Source organism: Opisthocomus hoazin, chromosome 18, assembly GCF_030867145.1.
Source record: "Opisthocomus hoazin isolate bOpiHoa1 chromosome 18, bOpiHoa1.hap1, whole genome shotgun sequence".
Taxonomy (NCBI): domain Eukaryota; kingdom Metazoa; phylum Chordata; class Aves; order Opisthocomiformes; family Opisthocomidae; genus Opisthocomus; species Opisthocomus hoazin.
In genome coordinates this window covers 10,566,885-10,592,470 of record NC_134431.1, presented here as the reverse complement: position 1 = coordinate 10,592,470, position 25,586 = coordinate 10,566,885, and the positions used below count along the sequence as shown (strand labels likewise).

Below are 25,586 nucleotides of genomic sequence, written 5' to 3'. Positions count from 1 at the left end.
TTTCCCGATGCTGGCGCCGGGCGCCTGGCCGGGCCCTGGGTGCAGCTCGTCGCCGCCCGCCGGCCTCGAGGAGGGGCAGGAGGAGGAGGAGGAGCCGCGGGGCCGGGCCATGGCGAGCGGCGGCGCCGCCACCGAGAGTGTCGCGGAGGCGGCGGGGCCGCAGGCGGAGGCCGCGGAAGAGCCCGAGGACGGCTGCCGGCGGTGGGGCGCGCAGCATGCCGGGGCCCGCGAGCTGGCCGAGCTCTACTCCCCGGGTGAGGCGCGGGGTGTCCGGGGCGGGCGGGGATTCCCTCAGGGGCAGGGTACCCCGGGAACGGGGGGGCGGCCCCTCCCGGCGTGACTTCGGGGAGCGGGGAGCCGTGCTGGGCCGGGCCGGGGCTGCCGGCCGCCCTCGGCCCGGCCTGGGTAGAGCTGGCGGGCTGAGGCAGGCCGCTGCGCCTCGGGTGCCGCCCCGGGGCCCTCCCGGGCTGCCGGGGCCTCGGGGGAGCCGTCGGGCGATGCCGGGCCGCCGTCCGCCCCCGCGATGGGTACCCCCGGTCCGGCCTCGGGGAGCGGGGCTGGGGCTTGGCCGGCTGACGGAGCGGTGCCAGCGCCAGGCCGAGGTTGGTGCCCTGCATGCGGGCCTGTGCTCTGGCCGCTGGGGTGGAGGTGTTCAGAGCCTGCACAGAATGCCCTGCCCTTTAAAAAAACAAATAAAATTAACTTTTCCGTGCAAAAGCAAATGTACGCATTTTGTTGCTGAGCAAAACTAGAACAGCAGCTTTGCTTCAGAATATTAGCTCAGTGAAGTGCTGTGAGATAGCCAGTCCTGGCACCTCAGGCAGGGAAGGAGGGAAGTTTGAGTTTTTGGAAGCTTGCTGTTTGTCAGAGCTCAGTAAAGTGACGGCAGCTGTTGGATTATGCTATGGAAATAACTGCTAGCTCCCTATAGTAAAATGCTGTTTGTTTTTAGCTCACAGCGTGAGCAGTGCTAGGTACTCTTGCCGTTGCCAGTGAATTCATTCGCAGGTGAAGGATTTGGAAAGGGAAGACGCGTTTTCAGCATCTTGCAGTTCCTAGCAGGTCAGCCAAACAGCCTAGCTTGTGCAGTCGAGGCAATTACTTGAAAAGCAGGTGTTCTTACTTGCGCAGAGCCAAGTAGTGGTGAGGAAACAAATGCATTCGTTAGTTTGTCAGTTTTCTAGGCTGTTCAGGGCAAGTCTGCCCGTTTTAGCTTGTGTTGGTCAGCTCTGCCTTGCCTTGAAAGAAGGTGGTGTGACATCTGTTAGTTGGTCTAGATGCGCAGTTCTGGTCCAGGCAGTGACTGATTCCTGTGCCTGGCAGAAAAGCAGTCACTGACTTCATCTGTGCACTGTGCTCTTGCTCACAAGGAGAAGATTTTCCTCCCCAAACCTCTTGCTGCCCTTGTCTTTAGCTGTAGACAGAAGTTCTTGGGAAGTTTGTGAAGTAGTATGTACATAGTGATACCTATCAGCAGTGAGCTGTGATAATGTAATAGATGTGCATTTTTTTTCTGGCATTACATAAATAATGTACATAAACAACGTCAGAATATGAGTTATGGTGAAAGCACGTGATGTTGAACTACTGAATTATTAAGAATGGGGATTACATATAATTATGCAGAGTGAATATGGTTCTGAAGTATTTCCATGATTTCTTTCAGCATATCCTTTGTGGCTTTGGTCCCTTATTCCTTCATGCGGGATATACATTTAAATCTGAGTGCTCTTTAAACACAGATCACCGGTGCTGACTCTGCTGCTTTGACTGATTCGCTTTCCCAGTCTGTCCAGAGCTGGGGCTGCGTTTCTGGACTCAGGTGCCTCCAGACAGTCGTCTTGGGATCCCCGTGTTCAGAGTGCAGTGCTGTTTGCATAGACTGAACTCCCAGGACTTGCTAGCAAGGAGCCCAGTGTTTCCCCGCAGTCAGCTAATTGTTCCGTGAGGATCTACCCACTTAGCTCCTCTAATCAGGGTGTGGTTTTCTTATGCAGTAAGTGAGTGTTAATTAACTCTTGCTTTCATTACTCCAGAGATCTCTTTATAGAATCTCCCACATTGTGACCTGATGCTGTCTTGAAATATGCTCGTTCTTGTGTCTTAATTTAATTTTATGATTCTCTCCTCTGTTGCTGCAGAGGATGTTAGCTTATGTGCTCATGGCCTTCTACAACAAAACTCTGAACTGTGAAAGTCTTTGTTCAGACTTCATTAAAATATTGCATTGTAGGCACATTGGAGATAATACTGATCCTCCTTTGATGTTCGTACTTTCCTTTTCATTCCATGATGTAGCTGAGGAGGACTTTATTTAGCATTTGGGAGGAGAAATTTGACCAGACGGTGGGTCAACTCAGAGACATAGCGGGAGAGAAGCCGGACATGTGAGTTTGCCTCTGTTCCTGTGAGAGGATGTGCACCTCGCACTTAGTCCTTGGTGTTCCCCTGCCTCGAGCAGCGCGAAGTGTGCCAGGCTGCAGGAGGGAGTGGGGAACGGACTGTGGGGCTTGGCCGCTCTGGGAAGCCATGGGTGAGCGGCAGCTGTGCTGGCTCGCCCCTGAAGTAGGTGAAGACTGACCTGGCTGCTCCAGAGCACATTACGAGCCAGGGCTCCTCTGGGCCAAGGTGGCAGCTCTGATCTCTTTCCTGGATTTGGGCATTAAAGGTCTGATGCCTTAATCCCTACGGGTCTCGCCTTGGGCGTTCCCTTGCTCTCAGCGTCAGTGCCTTGTAAGGATCAAGCAGTGATCAGCAGCAGAAAGCTCCTGCCTGTCAGCCTGAATACTCAAAGTGTTACCGGACTCTGATGTGTCCGTTCGCTTTTTATAGGCAATAAATGAGGTTTTTGTAGAGGTGTGAAGTGGTGCAGCGAGGTACAGGAGAGAATTTGTGCCTGTTCTTTCTCTTTGCTTATCCTGTCTCTTGCCATCTCAGACTGGCTGAGAGGTCGGAGCCTCCTGCCTGGGAGCCGGGAGACAAGGACAAGGTTGCAGGAGTTGAGTAAGCAAGCTCAAGTTTACTTGCAATGTTAGGAAGGCAGTTCTGGTATCACCAAAATACAGGATGATGCTTTTTCCTGTTAGTACAGCAGCTTTATTTACAGGCTCTGAGATTTTTAATATTACAGATCATAAAGTGATTTAACTACAGGGCGTCTGAGGCCAGAAATTTGTTGCCAGCTTCAACCATTCCAGCAACGCAGAATATTGAATGAAATGCAAATTTGAAAAAAAGATGTGATGCAGAGGAAGGTTATGCCAGCAACCGCAGGGAAAAGGAAACTAGGACAATGTGAGATGATGTCTTGATTTGTCCCTGTTATTTGGGCAAGGGCAGAGGGAAGGGGTTAGTAGTGGCTGGGGGAAGAGGAATGTCATTTAACAAAATATTCCCATCTCCCATGGATAAATAAGTTTCTGTTTCAGTTCCCTGTCAGACAAATGGAGCGAGTCATTCGGGCAGTAGAATAGTCAGTCTTGTATTATTTCAGAATTCAAAATGTCCTCTCTGATAAAAGTAAAACGTGCTCTTTTTTTTTTCTCCTTTTTTTTTCCCCAACAGGAAAGAGACTACAAGAATGGATCTCTGTCATCTTATGCTTCTCTCTGATCTGTTTCAATTTTTACAATCTTCTCTTCTACTTGCGACTGGAACACACACCCTCTGTTATTGCTGGGATATGTAAGTAGGAGCTGTTCGCTGCCGTGAACAAGGCAAGACTGTTGTGCTGGAACAGAATGTGTGATCTTTTAGGCTTAACTTCGTGTTGGAAAGGCAGAGGGACGTTTGTGTGTGTGCTAGTGCCTCTGAAACAGAGGCCATCTGCAAAAATTATTACTGCTTTCTGTCTTCTATTTCGGCAGCTTCTTAGTGTCTCAGGGGTGAAGTTCTTCACGTAGCTGTTTAAATTTGATGGTCTTACGTAGTCACTGCAAGTGTAAGGAATACTGAGAGGGAAAATAGCTGCCAAGGCTGTCAGAGTTGGAAACAAAATACATTGATGGACAAAAATATTTACAAGAAATAATAGTAATCACTTTCAGAAAGTAAAAGCCCAAGAGAAATCTTATGAGTGGGGTTTCAGGCATCAAACTGGCTTGATTTCTGGGGACTGGTAACTAAAAATGAGTATTTTGGAGTATTCTGCTTTCATGTCAGGATGTGACGTTCTTTATCCTGAATGATGACTTTTTTCCCCAGCAATATGAGAAAAGTTGCCGCTTACTTGTAATAACTGTGATGCTTGGTCTATTACTTTGTTTGATTGGAAGCATAGGCGGGCAAGCTCAGTCTCGTGTCTTTGCCTCAGACGAGTAGAGGTATTGAAGTTGCGGGATCTTGGTAGTACAGAGCTGACAGGTCTAGTGCAGTGTGAGCTGGTGATTTCACTTTTTCAGTGAAGGAGAGAAACTAGTGAAGGATTCTGGTTTGATGCTGTAGAGCTTTACCGATAGAATCAGGAATTGCCTGGAATTAGCTAAAGGAAAAACTTGTCAAAGAATAAGCTGGGTGTGAGAAGGGACTCCACAATATTCATTGCATCAGTCGAAGCCTGAACCTGTGTGCAGCTGGAATGTTGCTTAACACTCAGAGCAAAAAGCATCAGTGTTTACATGAGCTTTGTGTTACTGGAGTAGTATTGAAGTGCTGTTGTGCAGAAACTCTCCTGAGAACAGGCAGAAGAGAGGGCAGCGGAGCAGGCTGAGCTGAAGCAAGTGGTCAGCTGTGGCTGACTCGGTCTGGCATTATCGGGGCAGCAAGCGTTGCTGGTAGCTGTATGGGAAGGCACATGGGAAAAGGAAAGAGGATTAAATTTAGAAATTGGAAGAGTCAGCTCTGCAGCGCATACCTGTCATAACTTTCCGGTAAACTTCTGATATGGGAGGTGGGAGGGAAGAGAAGAACAACGAAGCACTTTGCCAGTCTTCTGCTGTACTTGCGATGCATATTGAATGCAATATGACCTTCTTGTGTTGGCTGTGTATAAACGTTTACATATTTTTATATGAATTGCCTTGTTAACTGAAAGGAGAGCAAATGGTGTCATTCATTAGGATGCCAGATAAGCTAGCTGCAGGTGTTCAGCTTCTGTGCTTTATAATAAAAGTAACTTTTCTATAAACTGTGGAGGTGTTGTATGTTTTAGAAGAGAATGGTGGTTTTTCGTAAGCACTGTTGTACATTGCTAATGATGTAAAAAAAAAACCCAACAAAAACCCACACCAGAAAAACCCCAACCAAACAAAAACACAACAGCAGATTCAGACAGTGATATATGATAGATGCGACGAATTTTTGCCAAAGCTGAGAAGTGGTAATTCCTGACATCTGTTTAAAGGTTGTTGGCTTTGTGCTGGGGCTCGAGGGGGAGCAGTGTCCTCCCACTGTGAATCATACCAGGTCACTTGGCCTGATTTAGTCTTGCCTACTGTCAGCTGGTGAGGTGGGGACGTTGGGAAGAACGGAGAGGAACATGGCATGAGGACTGCTCCATAATGCTGAGGGCAGATGTAGACACGAGAATCAGTAAGGATGGTTAACCTGTAGTGCGATCTGTTTACAGCTGGCTTTCATCTGAAAGTTAATATTGATAAAAGCTTGAGTTCTCTGATATCCTGGTTACCAGTTTGACTGATAAAGCAGCCAATTCACTGATAGGATTATTTAAGTAGTAGTGAATGATTAAAGTAGCAGAATCTGGATTCTGTGTAAATAAAGTAGTGTGGAAATAACTGATAGCATGTACAAAAATGAGTGCAATAAAATAATAAGTGCTGCACTCTATCTGTCTGTACTTCCATACAGTACTTCTCCAGGTAAAGTGAATGATACGTGGTTCACAGTGATGATTAGGTTTTATTAAGGTTTATGAAACTGATCTCCATAAACGTCCTGTCTCCTAAATACCGCGTGCAATACAATGGGTAAGATAGGGAATACCGAGTCACAGGCATGGTCAGATGTGTTCCCATTGAGACCTTTCCTGAAGCTTAGATTGGAATATTGACTTTTGAGTTGAGATCACAAAATAAACATTCTGCTAATAACGACATAGCTCTAGATCAAGGGCACATCAGGTCTTTGGAAATCTGAAAGTGATCAGTGATCCAGTGGGCTGGGTCTGATCTGATGGACAAACCTCTTTGTTAAGATGCGTTGTTGGGGCCCCCTGTGTACTCTTACGTAAATACATTTTTTTTCTTTTAAGAAAGAGGGACTAGTTTGAACCTTCTGCATCATTCCACCTGGCCTAAACCCTAGAGCTATAATTAAAGGCTGTGTTATCTTTCTTCATGCCTTTAAAGGCACACATAACTGTAACATGGGTAATACTGTAAAACTCTTAATCTAGACATTCGTGGGACAAAAAAGATCTGATCCTCCTCTTGCTGGCAGTCCGAAAGCACTTACTTCCTTGAGTGCTGTGAGCAGGCAGTGCGCTAAGAAGCGAACTCACGTGGTGTGCGGTCATTTGCTGTGCTGAATCACCTCGGGGTGCTCGCGCTGTGGAGTGAGGGAAGGGCTGCGAGGCGAGAACTTTATGGCGTTGTTTTAGAACAGATTTTGAACTGGGTTGTGTTCTGCTGACGAAAAATGGTCTTGCTCGAAAGGAGGAGGTATGTGTCTCTTGTCTTCCAGGCTGGTTTAGCAGAGATGAGACAATTTCCTTCCCTTCCTCACTGTCAAAAAACCCCCAAAACCAAAACAAACAACCCCCACCCCCACATACCTCTGCCCAAAAAACAGAAAGAAAAGAGAGAGTGGGCAGAGGATGGATTTTTGTTGTTGTTTCTGTGTTAAATCCAGTCATGCCCTATTCTGAGTATCTTCAGCTGCTGAGGAGCTATGGTAACTTTCTTCTTTGTGCAAGCTGACGATTATGTAGATTTGAATTTGGTATTATATTTGTACGCACACATGCACACAGTTAACTCCAGGGCAGCCTTGGTTAGGAAGGCTGGGTGTAATGGAGGTTATTACCCCCATTTTTTCAGCTGCAGCTGAGCCGTCCCACCGCAGCGGGACACCATCGGAGCAGTACTGCAGAACCAGGGGAGCCTCTGCCGCCGTAACGGAAGCTCGGGAGCGCCGGGGACAAGGCTGGCATAGGTATTACTTGTATGAAAAGCAGAAAAACCTCACCAAAACATGTAAGGTTAGGCTTGAAAGCTCTTACACCTTCAGGTGAGTCTGTGGTGTCCAGCATGTTATTCAATGTACATGAGTCTTGTGGTTTAACCCCAGCCGGCAGCTAAGCACCAGACAGCCACTCGCTCACTCCCCCCCAGTGGGGTGAGGGAGAGAATCAGAAGGGTAAAAGTGAGAAAACTCATGGGCTGAGGTGAGGACATTTTAATGGGTAATGCAAAATCCGCTCACGCAAGCCAAACAAGGAATTCATTCACTACTTGCCATGGCGGGCAGGTGTGCAGCCATCGGCAGGAGAGCAGGGCTCCACCACGCGTCATGGTTGCTTGGGAAGACAAACGCCAGCACTCCCGATGTCCCCCCTTCCTTCATCTTCCCCCAGCTTTCTATTGCTGAGCATGATGCCGTATGGTGCGGAATGTCCTTGGGTCAGCTGTCCTGGTGGTGTTCGACCCCCTGCCAGCTTCTTCTGCACCCCCAGCCTGCTTGCTGGTGGGGTGAGGAGCACAAAAGGCCTTGGCTCCGTGCAAGCACTGCTCAGCAGCAACTAAAACATCCCTGCCTTATCAATGCTGTGTTCCACACAGATCCAAAACATAGCCCTATACTAGCTACTGTGAAAAAAATCAGCTCTATCCCAGCCAAAACCGGCACAAAGAGTGGTATGTATAGGTGGCATATTAATAGTATATAGATAAAAAGTTTGGCAAGTTATACCATGGATTCTGGTTTTCATTTTTCCCTCCCTCCTCAGGTCTTTGTATAGGGTTTTAAAGCCTTTTTTTCCAAAGTGGATGACTTGTTTCTGACATTTGACTTCTATCTGCAGCCACATTTGTTCTTAATAGATGCTGGCTTTTTGCGGTCTTAAAAAAAGTGAAGTTTGTGTTGTAACCTGCTTATATTCATAAGAACTGCCTCGCTTAGGGCAGATATCTTTAGAAGCATTAGGTGACACAACACAAGATACAATTAATCATTGCTGACTTGAGAGATGGGGAGCTAATTTTTTTAAAACCATCTGAGGTACACGTTTTGTTACTGCAGATGTGGGTTAGGCAGGGAGAGCACGCAGAAGGAAATTGCTTAATTCACTTTCAGAATAGAAACTTGTTCTGATCAAGGCCCAAAACCTTTTTGTTTCAAGCTTGGGTAGCTCTGCGGAGCTGCGCCTGGTTAGCTGCACTGCAGAACCAGATGATGAGTGTGTAATGCGTGCAAAAGCTCTGGCACATGTTGGAGTAAAAGCACTCCAGAGACCACGGGTGCTTTGTGGGATGGACGGCTATGCGTGTGCATCAGCTCCTTCAAAGTCCTGCAGCCCTGCAGCGAGAGACGCAGCTGTAACGATGTCGCTTAAATGGGCAAAACTTTGATTCTGTGTTTTGTTGCGCTTTGTATTGCACAAATGAAATTGCATTGGGCTAACACAATTTGTATTCTATCTTCTTCTGCTGAGCCATGTTGTAGCAGTCGTGTGTGTTAGCTGAGGAGCTCCAGGCCTTCGCGGCACCAGGGGGTCCTGGAGGCTGGTGGGCTTGAAGGTGAAGTCACGGGGCGCAGCTGCTGGTCTGCGCTCAGGCGGGTGATGCTGATGTCGGTTGTGCTTTGTGTGATGTGGGTTGGGGGGTGCTGGCAGCTGTCCTGGGGCAGGGTGGGTGGAGGGGACACGCTGATGGGGAGAGGAGAGCCCTCCTCCCCACCTGGGACGGCTCACCTGGCGGAGGGGACCTGGTGGCACAGCCCCGGCTGTGCTGCCTGCCGGCACACACAGCTGATGTGCTATGGCTCTTTGTGTCGGCAGCGGGGACCGGGACCAAGAAAGCTCTGTGCGCTTGCCATGTTGTCAGGGGCGCTCTGAAGGTTGCAGGGGGCTTTGGCTCGAGGACTTCAGAACCACAGGTCTGGGTGGCCTTGGTTCACTCAGAATAGTGCCTCTTGCGCTTCAAAACACGAATGCGTGTCGGAGTGTTGCCCTGACGGAGCGGGCTATTGATCGGCTTTGGAGAGGGAGCGTGGGCCTGGAACAAACCCGCATCACGGCCGCTTGCATCCTGCGCTGGGCTCGTGCTCAGGTACGGGGTCTCCTGGGTGCCAGCCTGCGTGCGCGGAACCGCCTGGCGTGTCCGAGAGCTGAGCTCGCCCGGCTGGATTCCTGGCAGCGTTCTAAATGGGCGAAACCAGAGGATTCATTTGGTTAGTCATACTAACGAAGTATTGGATTGTTTTTTTAGTGAGGGAAAACTTGCTCTTGGTTTTCATTTAGTATCCATTGTTTTCTCTAATCACTTTCTTCTGGGATGGCTTAATTGTTTTTTCTGGTAATGTGTTTTCAGGAAAAAGTAGTACACACAATGGTGGTTTTTGTTGAAGAACCTGAGGCCTAGGTAAAGTTGTCAGGATTTTGTCATTTAAATGTGACTGGTGCTTCACAAGCACTCCATCAGCTGGAGAAACAGTAGGAATAGCTTGCTTCGTGCTAATAGACTAAGATTAAAGACATGAAAATAATAAAATTTGGCGGTTTCTGTCTTTAAGTTTATTGGGTAGAGATTCTTAGCCAAGTCATGCTTTTGCTAGAGGAATATTCGCTTTAGGATCTGCTGCTGTTCAGCCCCAGGGGAGATGGTACCCCGATTCCTTGGGCATCTCCTTTTGCTGGTGGCTTCTGGCAGCCCCGAGGCTGGCATTCACCCGTGGCAGGCAGAGGTGAGGCGAGAGGTGTGCCCGATTCTTGGGTGGCATTGCTGGGAGGTGGTGGATTATGCAGCTTTCCCACAGCCAGGAGTAACTGGAGTGTACTGGGGAAGGAGAAGAGATGCCTGCTGTACAAGTCATGTGCCAGTCTTGCAAAATAAGCTTGTGTGACTTTAAGGATAGACTTTTCCTGTCTTTGGAGTGCATGTATTATAGACACGGCTTATTTGGAAACCTAGTGATATGTAATATAACTACTATATATAATAATAATACATATAATATCCAGGCCCTTGTTTTATTTCATAGTTCAGCTGTGTTCTCTACTTACTTGCCCTGTTAGGTCCAGTTCCAGCTGAATGTTTCTCAGCTTTAAATAGCCAGAATGATTAACTCTTCTCATTTGGTTTTAAGCTGTTACACTTTATACTTACTGCAATGTTGAGGGATTGTTTTCTTAGCCTCAAAACTTGCCATAGTATCCAACCCCTGCCTTCTCTGAACTGAAAGCTACTAAATGTGGAGTGCAGATGACTAAGGCATTTTATTTTTATAAGCATGTAAGTAACAAACAACTGTTACTTTAGTATATTGATTTTTAGAAAAAAAATTTTTATCTTGTGGAATTAGCCACTCCTCGACTCTTCAGTGGCGCAACATTCAAGTAGTTTGTACAGTGACTGGTTAGAAATGACTGATTCTCAGTGCTGTTACACAATTGCATCAAGTTATTTAATAACATCTTATGCTGTTTTTTTCCCCTCTCCAGAGACTCTGAATTTTACAGTAAATATTATATATACTCTACTGTAAGACTTCTGGGTTAGAATTTGAGAATTATATCTGTGCAAAGCCAGGCTTACACTTGGCTGTGTAAAATTTGGTTGAAGTACAACTTTTTGTTGCAAACATGCAGAATAGTTTTGTCTCCTGAACACCTCATACCTCAAACGCCCCGCTCTCGTTTGGCCTCCTTCCGCTGGCGCCTGGGAGCAGCCGGGCTGCAGGAAGCAGTGTGTGACTTGCTCACAGGAGAAGCCCTTCGTGAAGGTTGCGAGCTGTCATCTCTCTCTTTGGTACTTAAGCAAGGAAGAGGAGCAGCGGAGGCTTTTCTGTGACAAACCCCTGCATATTACCCGGTTTCTGAACAGAACGCAAGCAGGAGCAAAGCCATCTTACGTCGATGGTGTGTTTGGGCTAGCTGCGCTTCGAGCCCGGGGGGGCCTTGGCTGTCTGCGTGCCAGCGTCATGCTCGGGCACATCTCCCAGCTCGGACCAGAGGCACTCGCTCGCGCGACGTGTCCCCGGGGTGCTGCTGTGCCCATGGGCATGCCGGCCTGAGGATGACAAGCGTGGGGTGGCTGGGACAGGGCAGCCCTTCTAGCCAGTGTGCTCGGCAGTTGTGTTCGCTTACTCTAAAACAGCAGCTGCTGGTTGAAGTTCATTTGTACACCTTTGGTCTCCCTGTGTGCTAGGCCTTTTTCTTTTCTCCTGATTCAGCAGTCTACTTCCAACAAAAAAAAAATCCTGGTGTTTTTGAGCAAGTTCTGCAGCTCGCTTCTTGACTGCAATGCCTGCTTCCCCTCCTCCTATGTTTTTTGGGTACTCGCCTCCTCTCAGATACAAGCCGTGGATGGGCTGATCCTCCATCTCACCGCTCGGCGGGCTGGAGTAGAGCTAATGTGTACAGAACAGCGTTTTTCTAACACTTTACTGATCTTGCTTCTAATGAGTGTGTGAATCCACCGTCTGCAGTTCATATGGATCTATACCATGGATATCCTGCTTTTTCTGACTTCATGATTAACTCTGAATTCGTGTTCGGGGCTGTGAATCTCATTTCGCCCTTCCAACCTTGATGACAGAGCATCAAGATCTGATATCACTGTAGAGAAGCAGCTGAACCCCTGTGCCTTGGTTTTCCCATTTTAACTGAAAACAGTGCTAGGTAGATGAGAATATTAGAGTTCAATTTGTTGCTGTCTGATGCACCTTCCGAGTCTGGAGACGGGATGCAAACAAAGTATTACGTGCTAGTCATGTGTAACCTTTGGTACAGTTTTTGCTCTTTTATTACAACTCGTCATACACAACTGCTGAAGAGTGATCAAGTCCTTCTGCAATACAGCTGAACTATGATTTCTAGTAGTTAGTTTTTTTCAGATTGCCTTAGTATAATACACTGCTTCAGGCACCCTTCATTCTTTCCTCTTAGCTCTCTATCAGCTGACATCAAAGCAACATGCAAAATATCTATTGAACTGTCAGTATTTTGCCTCTATTTTTGTTATTCTTCCTGCTGTTAGTTCAAGCCCTGATAATGCAGTGTGCTGGAGGCGATGCGGGTTAATAGGGTGATTACCTCAGCAAGAATGGTATTTTAGTTGTTGCGAAGTGAAGTGTTGTTTGGCTGTCTTCCCCCTGAACTGTTTGCTCTTTCAGCTGCTAGGTGCAGATCTAAAAGCTACTGCACTCCCCCTATCTCACTGTAGCTTGCATGTGTGGTCACGAAAACAAGTGTGCAGAATTTACTGCTTCTGAAAAATAAGCTGTCTTCAGTACGATAGGTGATACATAAAGTGTGAAGTGTATCCTGCTGTTAAAAGTTTAGGCCAGCTAGATAATGGATTCAGCAGTGGGGATTGATTTATAACACAAAAAGAAAGCAGTCTGTGGTAGTAGGTGCCACACTAATTTGATTTTATCTTTCTCCCTTTTTGAAAATGGAAGGCGTGGGGAAGGCCTGCAGAGGTGAGGAATCAGCTAAGCAAAAGGTAACCAGAAGGAGGGGTATATCTCAAATACGCTGTGCTGCATGCACTGTAGGCAACTGCTGTGCCCTGAAGATGAAGAGCAGTGGATCAAAAGCAACAGAACAACCCAGTCCTCTTCCACATTCTAAAAGATACCTGCTCTTTAGCAATCCTGCTAATGTTACAAGAACTTCATTAAACTGGGCTCGCAAGGCAGCTGACCTAAGCATCCTGATTGGAGTAGGAAAATCAGACAAAGTCCAGATCATGACCAGGGTAAAGAAAAGTTGTGTGATTTATGGGGAAAGATGCACATCGGTTGTGTTCTTTCCTGGCGTATCTTGGATTGCTTTGAGTTTCTGGGGGGGGGGGGGGGGGGAGTAACAGGATGCCTTGGAGACAAAGCAAGATGAACCAGTATATCAACAACTTTAACTTTTGGGTTGGGTTACAAGTGAGTTGGAACTGTCTTGCCTAACATCGTAGGAGGCAGAGGGGTACCTGCCCATCACAAAAAGCCTCAATGCTAGAAATGAGAAACTGTGTCTTCAGACACAGAGAGAAACAAATGCTGGCTAGTGGAGGAGAAAGCCAGGAATTCTCCCAGCTTCAGACATCTGAAGAAGAGTTCGTGAGGCAGGCAGAGGACAAAATAAATTTCCAGCATCACCTCTGGTTTTGCAACTCCCTGTTGTGCTGGTACAAAGACGGTTACAATGGGCAACTTCTGTAAACAACCCAATTTTTGTAAATATCAGTGGGGAAGATGAAACAGCTATGTTCCAGCCACTGTGACCTCGCCCTGTGAGTACCTCTCTGGTGTACATGGACTCACAGTCTTCCCTGAGAACTGCTAGACATGCCTGTAGTAAGTGACTGTGCCTTGTACTCTGAGCACCAAATGAGAGTAGGGAATTGCTGACTGAACTGCTCTGAAACAAACATTTTGAACACGCGATCTTTGCATTTCTGTTGCTGTGACTCGTTAACAGTAGACTGCGAGACCAGTATGTAGCACTTTAATTGATGTGAACTTGGTATATTATTTTGAGGGATTAGCACTGAGATCAGATGCTAGCGATTCCCAGGTATATCGCATTTGTCCAGTACGTAGTAGCTATTTTGAAATCTGGGTCGTGCTTCTGCTGAAGTCTTTTAACCAGACCCGCAGGTAAGAAGTGTGTGCTGCCTTCCCCTTTCAGAGCTTGATCGCTGGCTCCACAGAGAATCACCAAGTGTGCTTGTGTACCCGTTCACCGGGTGGTCAGTCTCAGAATCACCGAACAGGAGGATCTTTCTGATATTTGTATTAACCTGAAGGGATGGCACTGCAGTGAAAAAGGATCCCAGTTCTCATTCTGGTTCATTCTTCAGCAAATCCAGACTCCATCCAGACCTGGTTAATCTCTCTTGAAACCTGTTCAGAGCAAGATGTGGAGGCTAGAGAGGGTACCTCTTGATGTCTGTGTTCTTTGAAGGGCGGGATCTGACCGTCCGAAGTCCCTCAAGCATGGAGGTCCCAAGGCAGTGTCTCCCTCCGTACTGTGTTGCTATAGCCGTATTGCTATGCTGTATTCCCTCAGCTTCCCCTTTAAAAACAAGGGAACTTCTGCAGTCTTCTCTGAATTTTCTTCCTCAAAAGCATGAAGAGCGTAGCAGGAAAGTTCATGCAGGAGGGCATCTCAAACAGAGTTGGAGACTTCATTGCTAAAGGGGTTGGGAACCTGGGAGCAGGACAACTTGTGCAGGTGAAGAATGATAGGTGTCTGTTAATGAGCACTGTCTGGCAGATTTATGACTAACTGGAAAATACACAGCTGTCCTGATGAAGTGACATCTCTGATGGCCTTTCTTCTAAAGGTCAGGATTAGCCAGAATCTTGGACAGGTAGATTATCTGGGGCCTTGCTATAGCTGTGCAGGTACCACAGTCTTGAAGTCGTTTGATGTTCCAATCTTGTTTTGTAAATAGTATTGCTGTACCCAGGAGTGGCTTCTTAATTAGTGCTTATCTGTAGTCATTGGAGTTCAGTGCTTCTTGCTTACAGACTTAGGGGACCCAGGGAGAAGAGGAAGGGTCTGCAGATAGTATTATCTGTTGGTATGGCTTTAACAGCTATTTTATAGCAAAGTAATCTGTTAATCACTACTGAAGGAGGGGGTAGGCAGATCTAAGTGACTCAGTTCTAACTAGTTTTTTCTATAGCAGCAATTGTAAAGATTTGTCAAGCTCTCCTGTAGAAGATGGGTTAAACACAAAATATAGAGATTTAATGAAGACTGTAACCATCCAAATGGTGTCTGGTTAACCTCTTACTTCTAGTTGCCTGACCTTATGTTTATTCAGATTGGGTAGATCCCACGTAATTGTAAATATCTAAGTTAAAGGTAGATAAACAAGTAAACTTGTGAAGCAAGTATAAAATGTGAATATGTCAGTAAAAATGCTTGTGTATATCTAACTGTCTCTCTCTTCATTCAAGTTGCAGGAGTTATTACAGCTGACTTTTTATCAGGATTATTTCACTGGGGAGCGGATACCTGGGGATCTGTGGAGCTACCCGTAGTTGGAAAGGTTTGAGATTCTTATTCTTAAGCTTGAAAAAGTTATGAAATATTTTCTGAAACGCTTCCGGTGTTCCTGGCTGTGATGGAGAGTATGGACGCTGCACCTTTCTCTCAGTCTTGGCAATGTAACCCGCTCCCCCACCCCCAGAGCCTTCCTCCACTAAATGGCACAGTATATTGCTGGTAAAGTGCCATGTTTACGCTTGGCCTAGGTGACATGTGCAAGGTGACACTGTTCCGTTTTATCGCCTCGTTTAAGGTTTGCACACAGTTTTGCAATATTGGTGTTTGCAGGCCTTCCCAAGGTACTGTGGGAATGGCCTGTGACACAAGTGCAGAAACCTGGCGAGACTTGTGTAGATCTTCCAAAAGACCAATAAACACAGAGATGTGGAGAAATGCTCCTGTAGCTAAACTCTAAAAGCTGCCTTGTAAAACGTGAAGGTGCTCCAGTAAGAAATCTTTCTAGTTCTCTGGGCTACTGGTCTCTGTTGTAAATGTAGCAATACTAGAACGGTGCTGACTGCAGATTTACATTTGAGCTACAAATGCCAGATGCTCAGAGGAAGGTGGACTGACTTCTATAATAAGCAGTAATCTGTTTTTTAAAATAAATTTCTGCATAGCTACCATTAATTATTCCTTCCAGTACAATATTAGAAGGATCTATATTAAAAAAAAAAGGTGTATGGGATATTCCTTGTAATTATCCAGAAATACATGAACTAGAACAGAAGAATTAAGACTGTTGAGTTTAGTCTTGTTTTTGTTCACCTGCAGTAGACTCAGTAGTCTTTGAATCCCTGTATCTGTGGACCATAGTTCAAAAGGAAAAAAACCCACCAAGGTCGCAGGAGACTATGCACGAAATAAACAAAGAGTTCAGACTGATCAGGACACCTGTGCATAGACTGCATGTGATGTATGTGTTAAAGGCAAAGAAGTATACTTGTTTTACTGTCCTGGTCCTACCTATCACATTTGTACTGTCTCCTCTGGAATTATGTATTCAGATGCGATTTCTACTCCTAGGAGAAACTTTTGTGCAGTCTGTTTGGTTTATCTAGTCACTTAACTTGCATTTAGTCTGCTAATGCTGTAATCTGTAGACAATACAAAATGTTAGGCTGAATTTTCATTGTTTCAGTGTTTTCTTGGTTTATGCTGCTTAGCAAGTGACTTGTATTTGTGAATTTCACAAGCTTATTTTGCCTGTGAAATTAGGATGCTGATGCTTTCATTTTGAGACCTAGAGATTAAAGGTCTTAAGTGAAAATCAAGATGAATAAAACTGAAAAGCAATCAAAAACTGAGTTTGAGTCTGGGAACTGAATTGCTTTGCAAATATAAATCAAACTATCTGAAGTGTTGTCATCACAAAAGTTGGAATCCTGCTCACATGCTTTGTGCGATGGAACCCTCTTAAACTCAGTCATCAGATTTGAATGCATGCAAGGTTTTCTGGGATTTTTTATATTTTTGTTTCCAAGATCATTGTTGAGCCATGGTGTCATGTTTATCAATTTGTTTTTTCAGGCTTTCATCAGACCTTTTAGAGAACATCATATTGACCCCACAGCAATTACCAGACATGATTTTATAGAGACCAATGGAGACAACTGCTTTATGACACTAGTCCCGTTGGCAAACATGGCATACAAATTTGTTTCGTTTTCCTCAGGTAAGCTGTTACTTCTAACTTACGTGAACTTAGCATTTTTGTTGATATTTAAATGAACATTTGTCTCTGTGAAGCTAGGAGAAATCAATGAATGCAAGATGACAAGTAATAGCTGTTGGAAGCACAGTACTCCTGGGAGGAGGGAGGGAAGCCTTTTTTTTTCTTGGAGGTGGGGCAACTGGAGGGTGGGACAGCTAGATTCTCTAGCTCAGCAGAGGACCTGTGGCTGAAAAGTCTTGCAAAGAGGCATGAGAAGTTACAGTAAATATTCTTTTTATAAGAGGGATCAAACTGTGCGTATAGGGAAACTCATTGTTCTACAGTATATAACAATGCTTCATCTCTGTCCAGAAATACTTTATCTGCAAATTAGAAGTGCAAGAATTAAAGGATTAATTTTATTTTGTAGATGGTAAATTCGGAGTTTAACTTCCTGTTTATGGCGAGCTGACAGGCGTTGGTACTGGCCACCCTGTCTTGTGACATTCTGGAATTGCTTATGGCTCACTGGCTCCTACTGCCAGAGCAGCTTCGCTGGGGCCTTTGTTAGTTCCTGCAGTGCCAGGCAGGTCTGTTTGGGCAAGACACCATTTTCCTAGTAGAAATTCACATTTTCATAAATGGTATTTAAGGATACACATCTTGTTTTGCAGAGGCATTATATGAAACATGTCCTTGGGAGTGTTATGTCTTTGCCCTTATCATCTTCATAACCATGACGAACCAGATTCACAAGTGGTCTCACACGTACTTTGGTCTTCCACGCTGGGTCATATTTCTACAGGACTGGCATGTTATCCTGCCACGGAAGCATCACAGGATCCATCATGTGTCTCCACACGAGACGTACTTCTGCATTACAACTGGTACTGCCATCTGGTTCATACTGCAAGCTCTCTGTAGTAGTCTAGTGTAATTCACCTGGCAAAATATAATTTAATGACGGCCTGTTTAATACCTAGAAAATGACGTGGTGAAGTTAGCTGTGCTCTTAGCTGCCCAAGCTCTTAGCAAAACTATAGTTGTTTTTGTTGCATAAGAAATGTGGGGGGAAGATTCGTGATTAGCTAAAAGGTAACTTTCAGCCTGACAGGGTAGTCAGTGGTGCTGAGATCTGGTTGCCTGAGATCTTGGTAGTCTTATGCTGGTAGTGGTTTTTGTTCATCAAAGTCTTGAAACTGCTGTTCCTTCAAAAGAGCGTATTCAAAAGAGCTTAGCTCGCATGCTCACATCTAAAGCAAGGCATCTGGATCTCCGGCATTCATTCATTATGATTTGGGGCAGAGGCATGGACAGGCTTGCAGAAAACTGGTTTTAGGTTCCTCTTACATCTATATTCAATTTTATGCCCACTGTACGGGGGGTATACTCAGGCACCAGTGTTGCACAATACTGAGTAAGTTACCAAGTTAATCAGACAGCTGGAAATAAACCTCTCTGGTACTTCATTCTGTCATTGGCTTTGGCAAACAGTTTATGTTGGTTTTGAAATCTCTGCCAAGAAGCAAACCTAGTTTTCAATGACCAGAATGTCATGTAAAAACACGGTACAATTAAGAAGCCTCACTTGACAGATGATGGCAAAAAAAAAAAATCTTACTACCCTCAGAGTTTTCTTTCAGTCCTAGTATAGAATAGAATCATAAAGGTTGGAAAAGACCTCTAAGATCTTCAGGTCCAACCGTCACCCCAGCACCACCATGCCTCCTAAACCATGTCCCAGAGTGGCACATCTACACGTTGTTTGAACACCTGCAGGGACGGTGACTCCACCACTTCCCTGGGCAGCCTGTTAAAGCCTGCGTCCTGGAAGTTTCAGCCTGACCATTATTAGCAGTCTTGGCCTAGTTGCCTTTTTTTCTCATTAAAAAAAAGGAGCATGCGCTTCTGGTCACTCCGTGCTTTCTGTAAGTGTTCATGCCATACTAGTCTGACATAACACAGCAGGATAGATTGTACACTTGGATTTTCCAGTGGAGCAAAGTGTTTCTGCAGCTCTAATTCTCTTCTAGGGTGGAAGTGAGGAGGAGGAGGACAGAAGTATACAATCAATGTGCCATTTGAAAGGGGCCTTTGAATAAAGTAGGACTAGTTACCGTAACACACTTGTTAGTGACTTAAGAGTAGAAAGCCAAGTCCAAAGGGTGTGCTTGGTTTCAGAGCTGACCTGTGTGTGTGAAGGTCTGCCACTGTATCACTGCCAGGGAAGGTGTCAGATAACAGAGCTCTCTGGCATTCCTACTATTAAAGCTTTCAGGCTGACTGCCCTTTTTGGGCACCAGGAAGGAGTCCTCTGTTCCTTGAGCAGTGATGGCTGTGTTAATGAGAATTGCATGGGCTGACTTCCTAAAGGGCACACAGTGAGTTGGGTGGAGGGTGAGCTGGGGAAGGCCATGTCCAGCTACAGAGGGTGGCTGAAAACAGAGCCTGTTTCAATAGATCGTTAAAGCTGCAGTGTGTCTGATTAGGGATAATCTAGCTCTCTAGAAATATGATATCTTTCAGCAGTGAATATCCTGAATGTTCTCTTCCTTTAGTATTTCTGTCCTGTAATAGCTGTACACATAATCTAAGACATCGCCAGCAAGAACAGTTGGACCTGGCAGAGCTGGCTCTGCAGCAGCTTTTCAGTTTTTCAGTCGTGCTCATGCTATCCTACATTTTAGCCCTTTCCTCTAACATGAACTGCTGCTGCTAGCTCAGTGTCTGTTGTGGTAATAACTTCTTTATTCCTGCGGCTCCTTTGTTTTTGCTTTCTTATGCTTTCTATGCTTTTCCAGAAATGTACATGGATTAAAGTATAGCATGTGTGCTTACAGACCAGTTCTCTAAGTGTGGGATAACTAATATAACGCTGTGTACATCCATCTCTTCCTGGTTGTAGGAAAACTTCTACAGGGAAATAACATTTCCTGGTGCTGATTTCTTTTGGTTTTCCTGGATTTACAATATTTAATAAAACAGAGGACTAAAGTTACTGTATAATACATTGTAATAAAACCCTGCAAAATTGCCTCTGTGTGCATTCTCCTGTCAGTTTTACATAGTTATTTTAGCATCAAAATACAGTAACAGAAAATCAACCTAATGTACTAATTAATATCCTAAAAGTGAGACACAGAGCCCTTCTGAATTCAAGATGAGGTGTATTAAGCCTGTCTGAATTCCAGCCTCACAGTCCCTGCAGTGCGACGTTTCTACAAAGCATTCAAAATACCCTAAAACTGCAGATTGGGAAAGATGCATCACACTCCTGTTGTGTGGAGAACATGATGGCACTTATTGTCATTTTTACATAAAATGGCAAAAGCCACGCCTGTGTCAACCTGCTGCAGCCTTTCTGGTTCCTGGGGAGCAGGAGTGCTCTGCTAGCAGAGGTGACGCCTTTGGGTGCGTGCTGCTAGCTGTGCTGCCTTCTTAATCCGGGAAGTGTCCAGCATTGGCCGCTATTAAATGCAACAAGATTTCCCCACCACAGGCTTCATTAGCAGTCAGTTATGCAACTTTAATTTCACCCACAGAGCACATAATACATTTAAGTACCTTAAAAATGAAAATTGATGCTGGAACTTTCTAAACTTGAGGCTTTATTTAAGAAAAAACTTTGTTTACTGAGCCCTAGTTACTGGTGTTTAGATCACAAAGTGGAGTTTAGATTTATTTTTCAATTGTGTGTTTTTTTTCTAGCAACTCTGGTGTTGATAATGTATTTGAGATTTCAGAGCTGTGGTGCGTGTAGTTACTTTCTTGCTGTACTACTTAGTGAGAAACACAGGGAAAAGCTGAGCTGGCTTTGGTGATGGGGAAAGATAGCTGAAATTGTTGGGTTGGAGCTTTTGTTTAGTTGCTTATATCTCAATGCTAAGTCTAAGATGCTATAATACAAATGTCATGTTTCTAACACAAATCATTCAACCTGATGGTCCCTTTTCTGATAGCTTTGCAGTGGCCATAGAGTAGTCCACCTCTGACCTTCCCTTACCTTGTTTAATTTAAAGAATGTTATTAAATAAACATTGCAAGACATTGAACTTTGGATGCTATGACAAACTTATCCTTTTTTTCCTTTGCAATCACTTAGGTTGGCTGAACTATCCATTAGAGAAGATAAGATTCTGGAGGTGTTTGGAGAACATTATCCAAGCAGTCACTGGGGAGAAGCCAAGAGCAGATGACATGAAATGGGCTCAGAAAATTAAATAACTTTTGCCAGCCTTCTGCAATCCTTAACTTGTTGCCAATTTTTTTTTTTTTCAAAAAGAAAGCCATCAGCCAAATTCAAGACCTGCAAAGAAATGACAGACTCTAAAGCACAAACTAAAAAGTGCTAACACAGACTGTAATGAAAAGAACTAATTCTTAAAACAATACTTGAAATGAAGATGATTACTCTTACGGAGCACCTTTTTGTTTAGCCATGTCTGCTTGCATCTTAGAAAATACTTCATCGCTGTATGTCGTCAGGCTGTCGGGCAAGCCGGAAGCCAGGACAGTCACTCCAGTGGTACATGGTGGCATAGTAAACATGTGTTGTATCAACATTATTTAACACTTCAGAAATAGTTTGTTGCCGAAGACCTGTAGGGGAAATGGTGACAACAGTTTGTCATTTCATGTCTGAGTCCAAGTACACTGCATGAAAACAGTGTGTCAGAGTAACGGAAGCCTATAAAATCATCACTGTTCAATGCACTTAGTGATTGATAAAGCTCTGTCTTCGCTATCATGTTAAATCTAATTGATGTAATATGGAACAGACTTTGAGAATCCCACTCCACCAGTGGGCCATGAATCCTCAAGTGTCTTCAGTTTCCCTTAAAATAAAATTGTCCTACTCTCTACGTGGACTTGAGCAAACCGTTCCTGCATAAGCCTTCAACTTAACAAGCCTCTGAGGAGAAGGAGGGCGCCCAGTACAACACATGCTCGCGTTTGTTCATGTGGAGTGCTCACTGATGAGTCTGCTCTTAAGTGTTTCCTACCCTGACAATAAGTGTTTAAAATAGTTCTAGCATTGGGCACATTGCAAATAGCTGTATTCAAGAGCTTGAGGTATCAAACTTGTAATGTTAGAAGGGAAATGTCAATGACTGGTGTTTTATTCTTTTTTTTTTTTTTAAGGTGCTTGCTTGTTTCTGTAAATAATATAAAGCCTTAATCTCTTCTGGTGTAATGGAATAATATTTTAATGTGATGTTTGAATGTATATAATATATTTATAACAAAGCAGTTGGATAATACTAATCATGTTTGTTACGTTTTGTTGCTGTTCTTCATTCATGCATTGTCAGCGTTTAGTCCAAGGGCTTGGATCGCTGGTTGCAAAATGCTTGATGCTGTTCGAGCCCCCTGAAACACCTTGCAGCCTGTTAAGTCTTGTTTAGACCGAAGTGATCAGTTGTTTTTCCACTTTGTGGGAGCTTGACGCCATTACACCAGACTTCCACGCCTTTCAAGAAGTGCAACCAATTCTGCTTTGGAGGTTAAGGAGTAATTCTGCTGGATGGGGGAGGGGGTTCCCTAAGAACATCCAGCAGGCACTTTGTCAAATGAATGTGGTGCGGATCTTGTTTAATTATGTCCTAAATTAAATCTTACTGAGGGTCAAGTCTTGAGACTGTTTTCCCTTTCCTAGTTGTAAATTGTGTTGAATTCAAACTGTCTTTTCCTGAAGTGTACGGTAAGGGGGTTTTGAGTCATAGGTTTAGACTGACCTTGATCTCAACTTCTTCAGATATGATGGACTACAACTTCTTAAAAGAGTTGGGGCTTGGCAGCTGTCTTTCCATGGGGAAGACTGAATGCAGACATGTCTGAGCTCGGTTCTACAGATTAAAATTGCAGTTGGTATCTTGGTTACAAAATACTTAATGTGTTTAAATGATTCAGACCATTGGAGACCTATATACTATTACATGAAACTGTTGTCTGCTCCAGTTGTCATAGTCAATACCAGGTCTCTGTGTAGCTTTGACGGTAAAGAATACTTCTACTTCGGTAGGACTCTCAAAATGTATTTAGTTGAAATAGGAGGAAGAGGAAGGAATACTCCTTTATTGCTGGTATTGTGGAAGACAGGTGTGTGATTTCATACTACCTGGTGAAAAGAGCAGGTTGTCCCCTTTTTCTCCCACCCATGCCATCAAAAGCCTTGGCAAAAAAGGCCAGGTGTAAGAACACAGAGCATAGGGAGAGCAGCCACGAGGTTGCAGGCTTGGTTAGGGGAGATTGTTGCAAGCTGGCAAGTTCTTTGCCTACTCCTCCCATGTCTGGGTGTTTAAGAGGTTTGATTCTGTGCCAAACTTGTTGGCTTAAAGTTGTTCCTAGAAGCAGTTTTATCTCTACTTATTTTCATTTCCAGGCACTGACTATTTAGCTTTATATTAAAAAATTGAGATGTGCATATAAATTTGTGTGGGAAGAAAGGTAACTGGTGCTACCGTGGAAGTCAGTGTGGGGATCATTACTCTGAATCACTGAAGTTAGATCCGTTAATGTTTGCTGTTTGTGGCTGACACTTCTAAATTTCTCTGGCATAACAGGTGTGACAGGTGTTGAACCGAACACGTGCGGAATGCTGGTGAGGTGGGGGTGTGAACTACCATGTGTCCAGAGCAAAGCACACTTCTCCTTCCCCCCTTCCAGTGCTAGTGTCCTGCGCTCTTAGAGGCGTAGGAATGCGTAGGGAACATCATCTGTTGCTGTGAGTACAAAGAACTGCGGCAGCTACTTCTGCCACTGTGACAAAAGTTTCACTCCTGCTTCGACCTTGAGATTCCCATAATCCACGTTCCAACAGATTTGTAGCCTTGGTTCTCTGTCCCTGCTGCCCTCACGCCTTTCCTCATCCTCAGTTTAAGTAAACGGGTGTCAGAGCCCAGTACAGGACTGGGTGGATTCTTGGGACTCCTGTGTAAAACAGCCTTAACCTCTAGGTCATTTGAGAGCTCATCTCTCACTGCAGATTTAAACGCCAGGTGAACAGTGGCAGTGCTGTGTATATAACAAATGGATTTGAAGCGCTTAAATTACCAGAATTTGTGTTTCAGTAGTGTTGTTAAAGGCAATTGCTGTTACCCAAACCTCTCTCAGCCACTTGATTTACAGTCTTACTGGAAACAAATCTGAGCTACTAACACTGGTGGCTGCTGGGCCTATCTGCCTGTTAATCTTGCTTAATTATGAGAAACTGGGGCAGCAGTTAATCTCTGGGTGCTGTTGTACGAGCTGATGCTGTGCTCGAGTCCTGCGGCAGCTCTCGCTCGGTGGCTCGACGTGTCCGACATCGCTGGCACCTCCCCGGGTCCCGTATTAACGTCACTGTTCATGGGGCAATGTCGAGGGGCACAGCCTGTGAGCATGGTTTGGGTTTGTAATCCTTGATCTTTCCCTCCGTGCTGTAAATTGAGGTGTAGCTTAAAGTTTTCTACTCCTTGGAAGAAGGTTAATGAATGCCTGTATGAATTGGCTTGGTTTTTGGTCTGCAGTTGGATTCTGGAAACTGCTCTGCCCTCTGTGAAATCAGTGTGGCAATTCTGAAGCAAAAGGCTACGTGGATGCTTCTTAACAGATGTAAATCTGGCTTAAGATAAATTTGTCTTAAGTTGATTAGGAACAGATTAGAGCTAAAGCAGAATAAGGCGCTCCTTTTAAACTCCAGGGATGGCCTGCCTTTCAGTTGAACCAAATGCTTTTAAAAGCGATTCGATTTCAGTCTGTCACTCCCACAGAAAGATGCGGTCAGTCTCCTGCTCCCTGGACCTTCTGGAGAAGGTCTTTCAGGCCTTCGGCTTCTGCCAAGTCTGTGGGTGCCCTCCAATGAGCCGGCTGCCCATGGTCATGCGAGGGCCAAGCAGGAGCAGATGTATTTCTCTACGGGTATCTGTGTGTTGCAGAAATCCTCCACGCAGAGCTGTCTGGGGACTCATTTGCAAGGGGAAGCATTACGCTGAGGAAAACTACAGCAAAGTGCCTTTAAAATCCTGCTCAAGCCACGCTTCAGGACAGCCTGATGGGCTTGCGCTTGGTGTTTGCTTTGGAGTTCCCAGGGGCGCGTTTCGAACCGCTCAGCGTTGTGATGTCCCGCGACTTCTCCAGTCTGCATTGTGCTGCTGGCTCAGGTTGTCCGTGTGCCGTCCACTCGTCTGCAGCCTTGGCCCGTCTACTCCCTCTGAAATGCTGGGGACAAAGGAGGAGAAACCTGCTCAGAGCTGGTGTTTGCCGGTGTGAACGCAAGGCAGTCGCACCGCACAAGGAGAGGGGTACTTGCTAAGCCAGCCTGCGGACCACGAGGGCATGGACGGAAGCGAGTCTTCCCGGCATGCTTTTGTTCTGTGCTATTTAGAAAAGAAAAAAAAACCCCTCCAGAACTGCTTTGGCCCCCAGCTGTTTGCACCAGGCAGCGGGGCCAGCAGCAGCAGACCTGCCTACACGGCATAGGGCCGAGCCAGGGGGTTGGCTCAGGTGTGGTGTCTGTCTGTCTGAAGTCCTTCTGGAACTCGACTACCAGCAGGCCTAAAAAGCGGAAGGGGAGCGCTGGTTGGGAGGGGGTTAACCCCCTCACCCACCTGCCCAAGCCACTGCTGATCCCATCTCTGCCGTGGCCCGGCTCCCTGGGGCCATTTCTGGGTCTCCTGCTGCCTCCCTGCCGCGCCAGCCATCGCCATGCCCAGCTGCCTCTGAAGCGCGGTGCTGGAACCAGGGGAAATAAAATCCACCGCCAGGAAGAGCAGCGTT

The 25,586-nt window shown here is 45.4% G+C and overlaps 1 protein-coding gene across 1 annotated transcript; it reads left to right on the top strand.

Annotated features, from left to right (window-relative positions):
• PEDS1 (plasmanylethanolamine desaturase 1) lies at positions 1-22,458 on the top strand. Its single transcript, XM_075438465.1, has 6 exons — positions 1-254; positions 3,565-3,684; positions 15,085-15,176; positions 16,706-16,850; positions 17,504-17,716; positions 20,932-22,458. Exons 1-6 carry the CDS (start codon positions 8-10, stop codon positions 21,051-21,053), a joined length of 939 nt encoding a protein of 312 aa, XP_075294580.1. The 5' UTR covers positions 1-7; the 3' UTR covers positions 21,054-22,458.
• Positions 22,459-25,586: the final 3,128 nt, after the last annotated feature.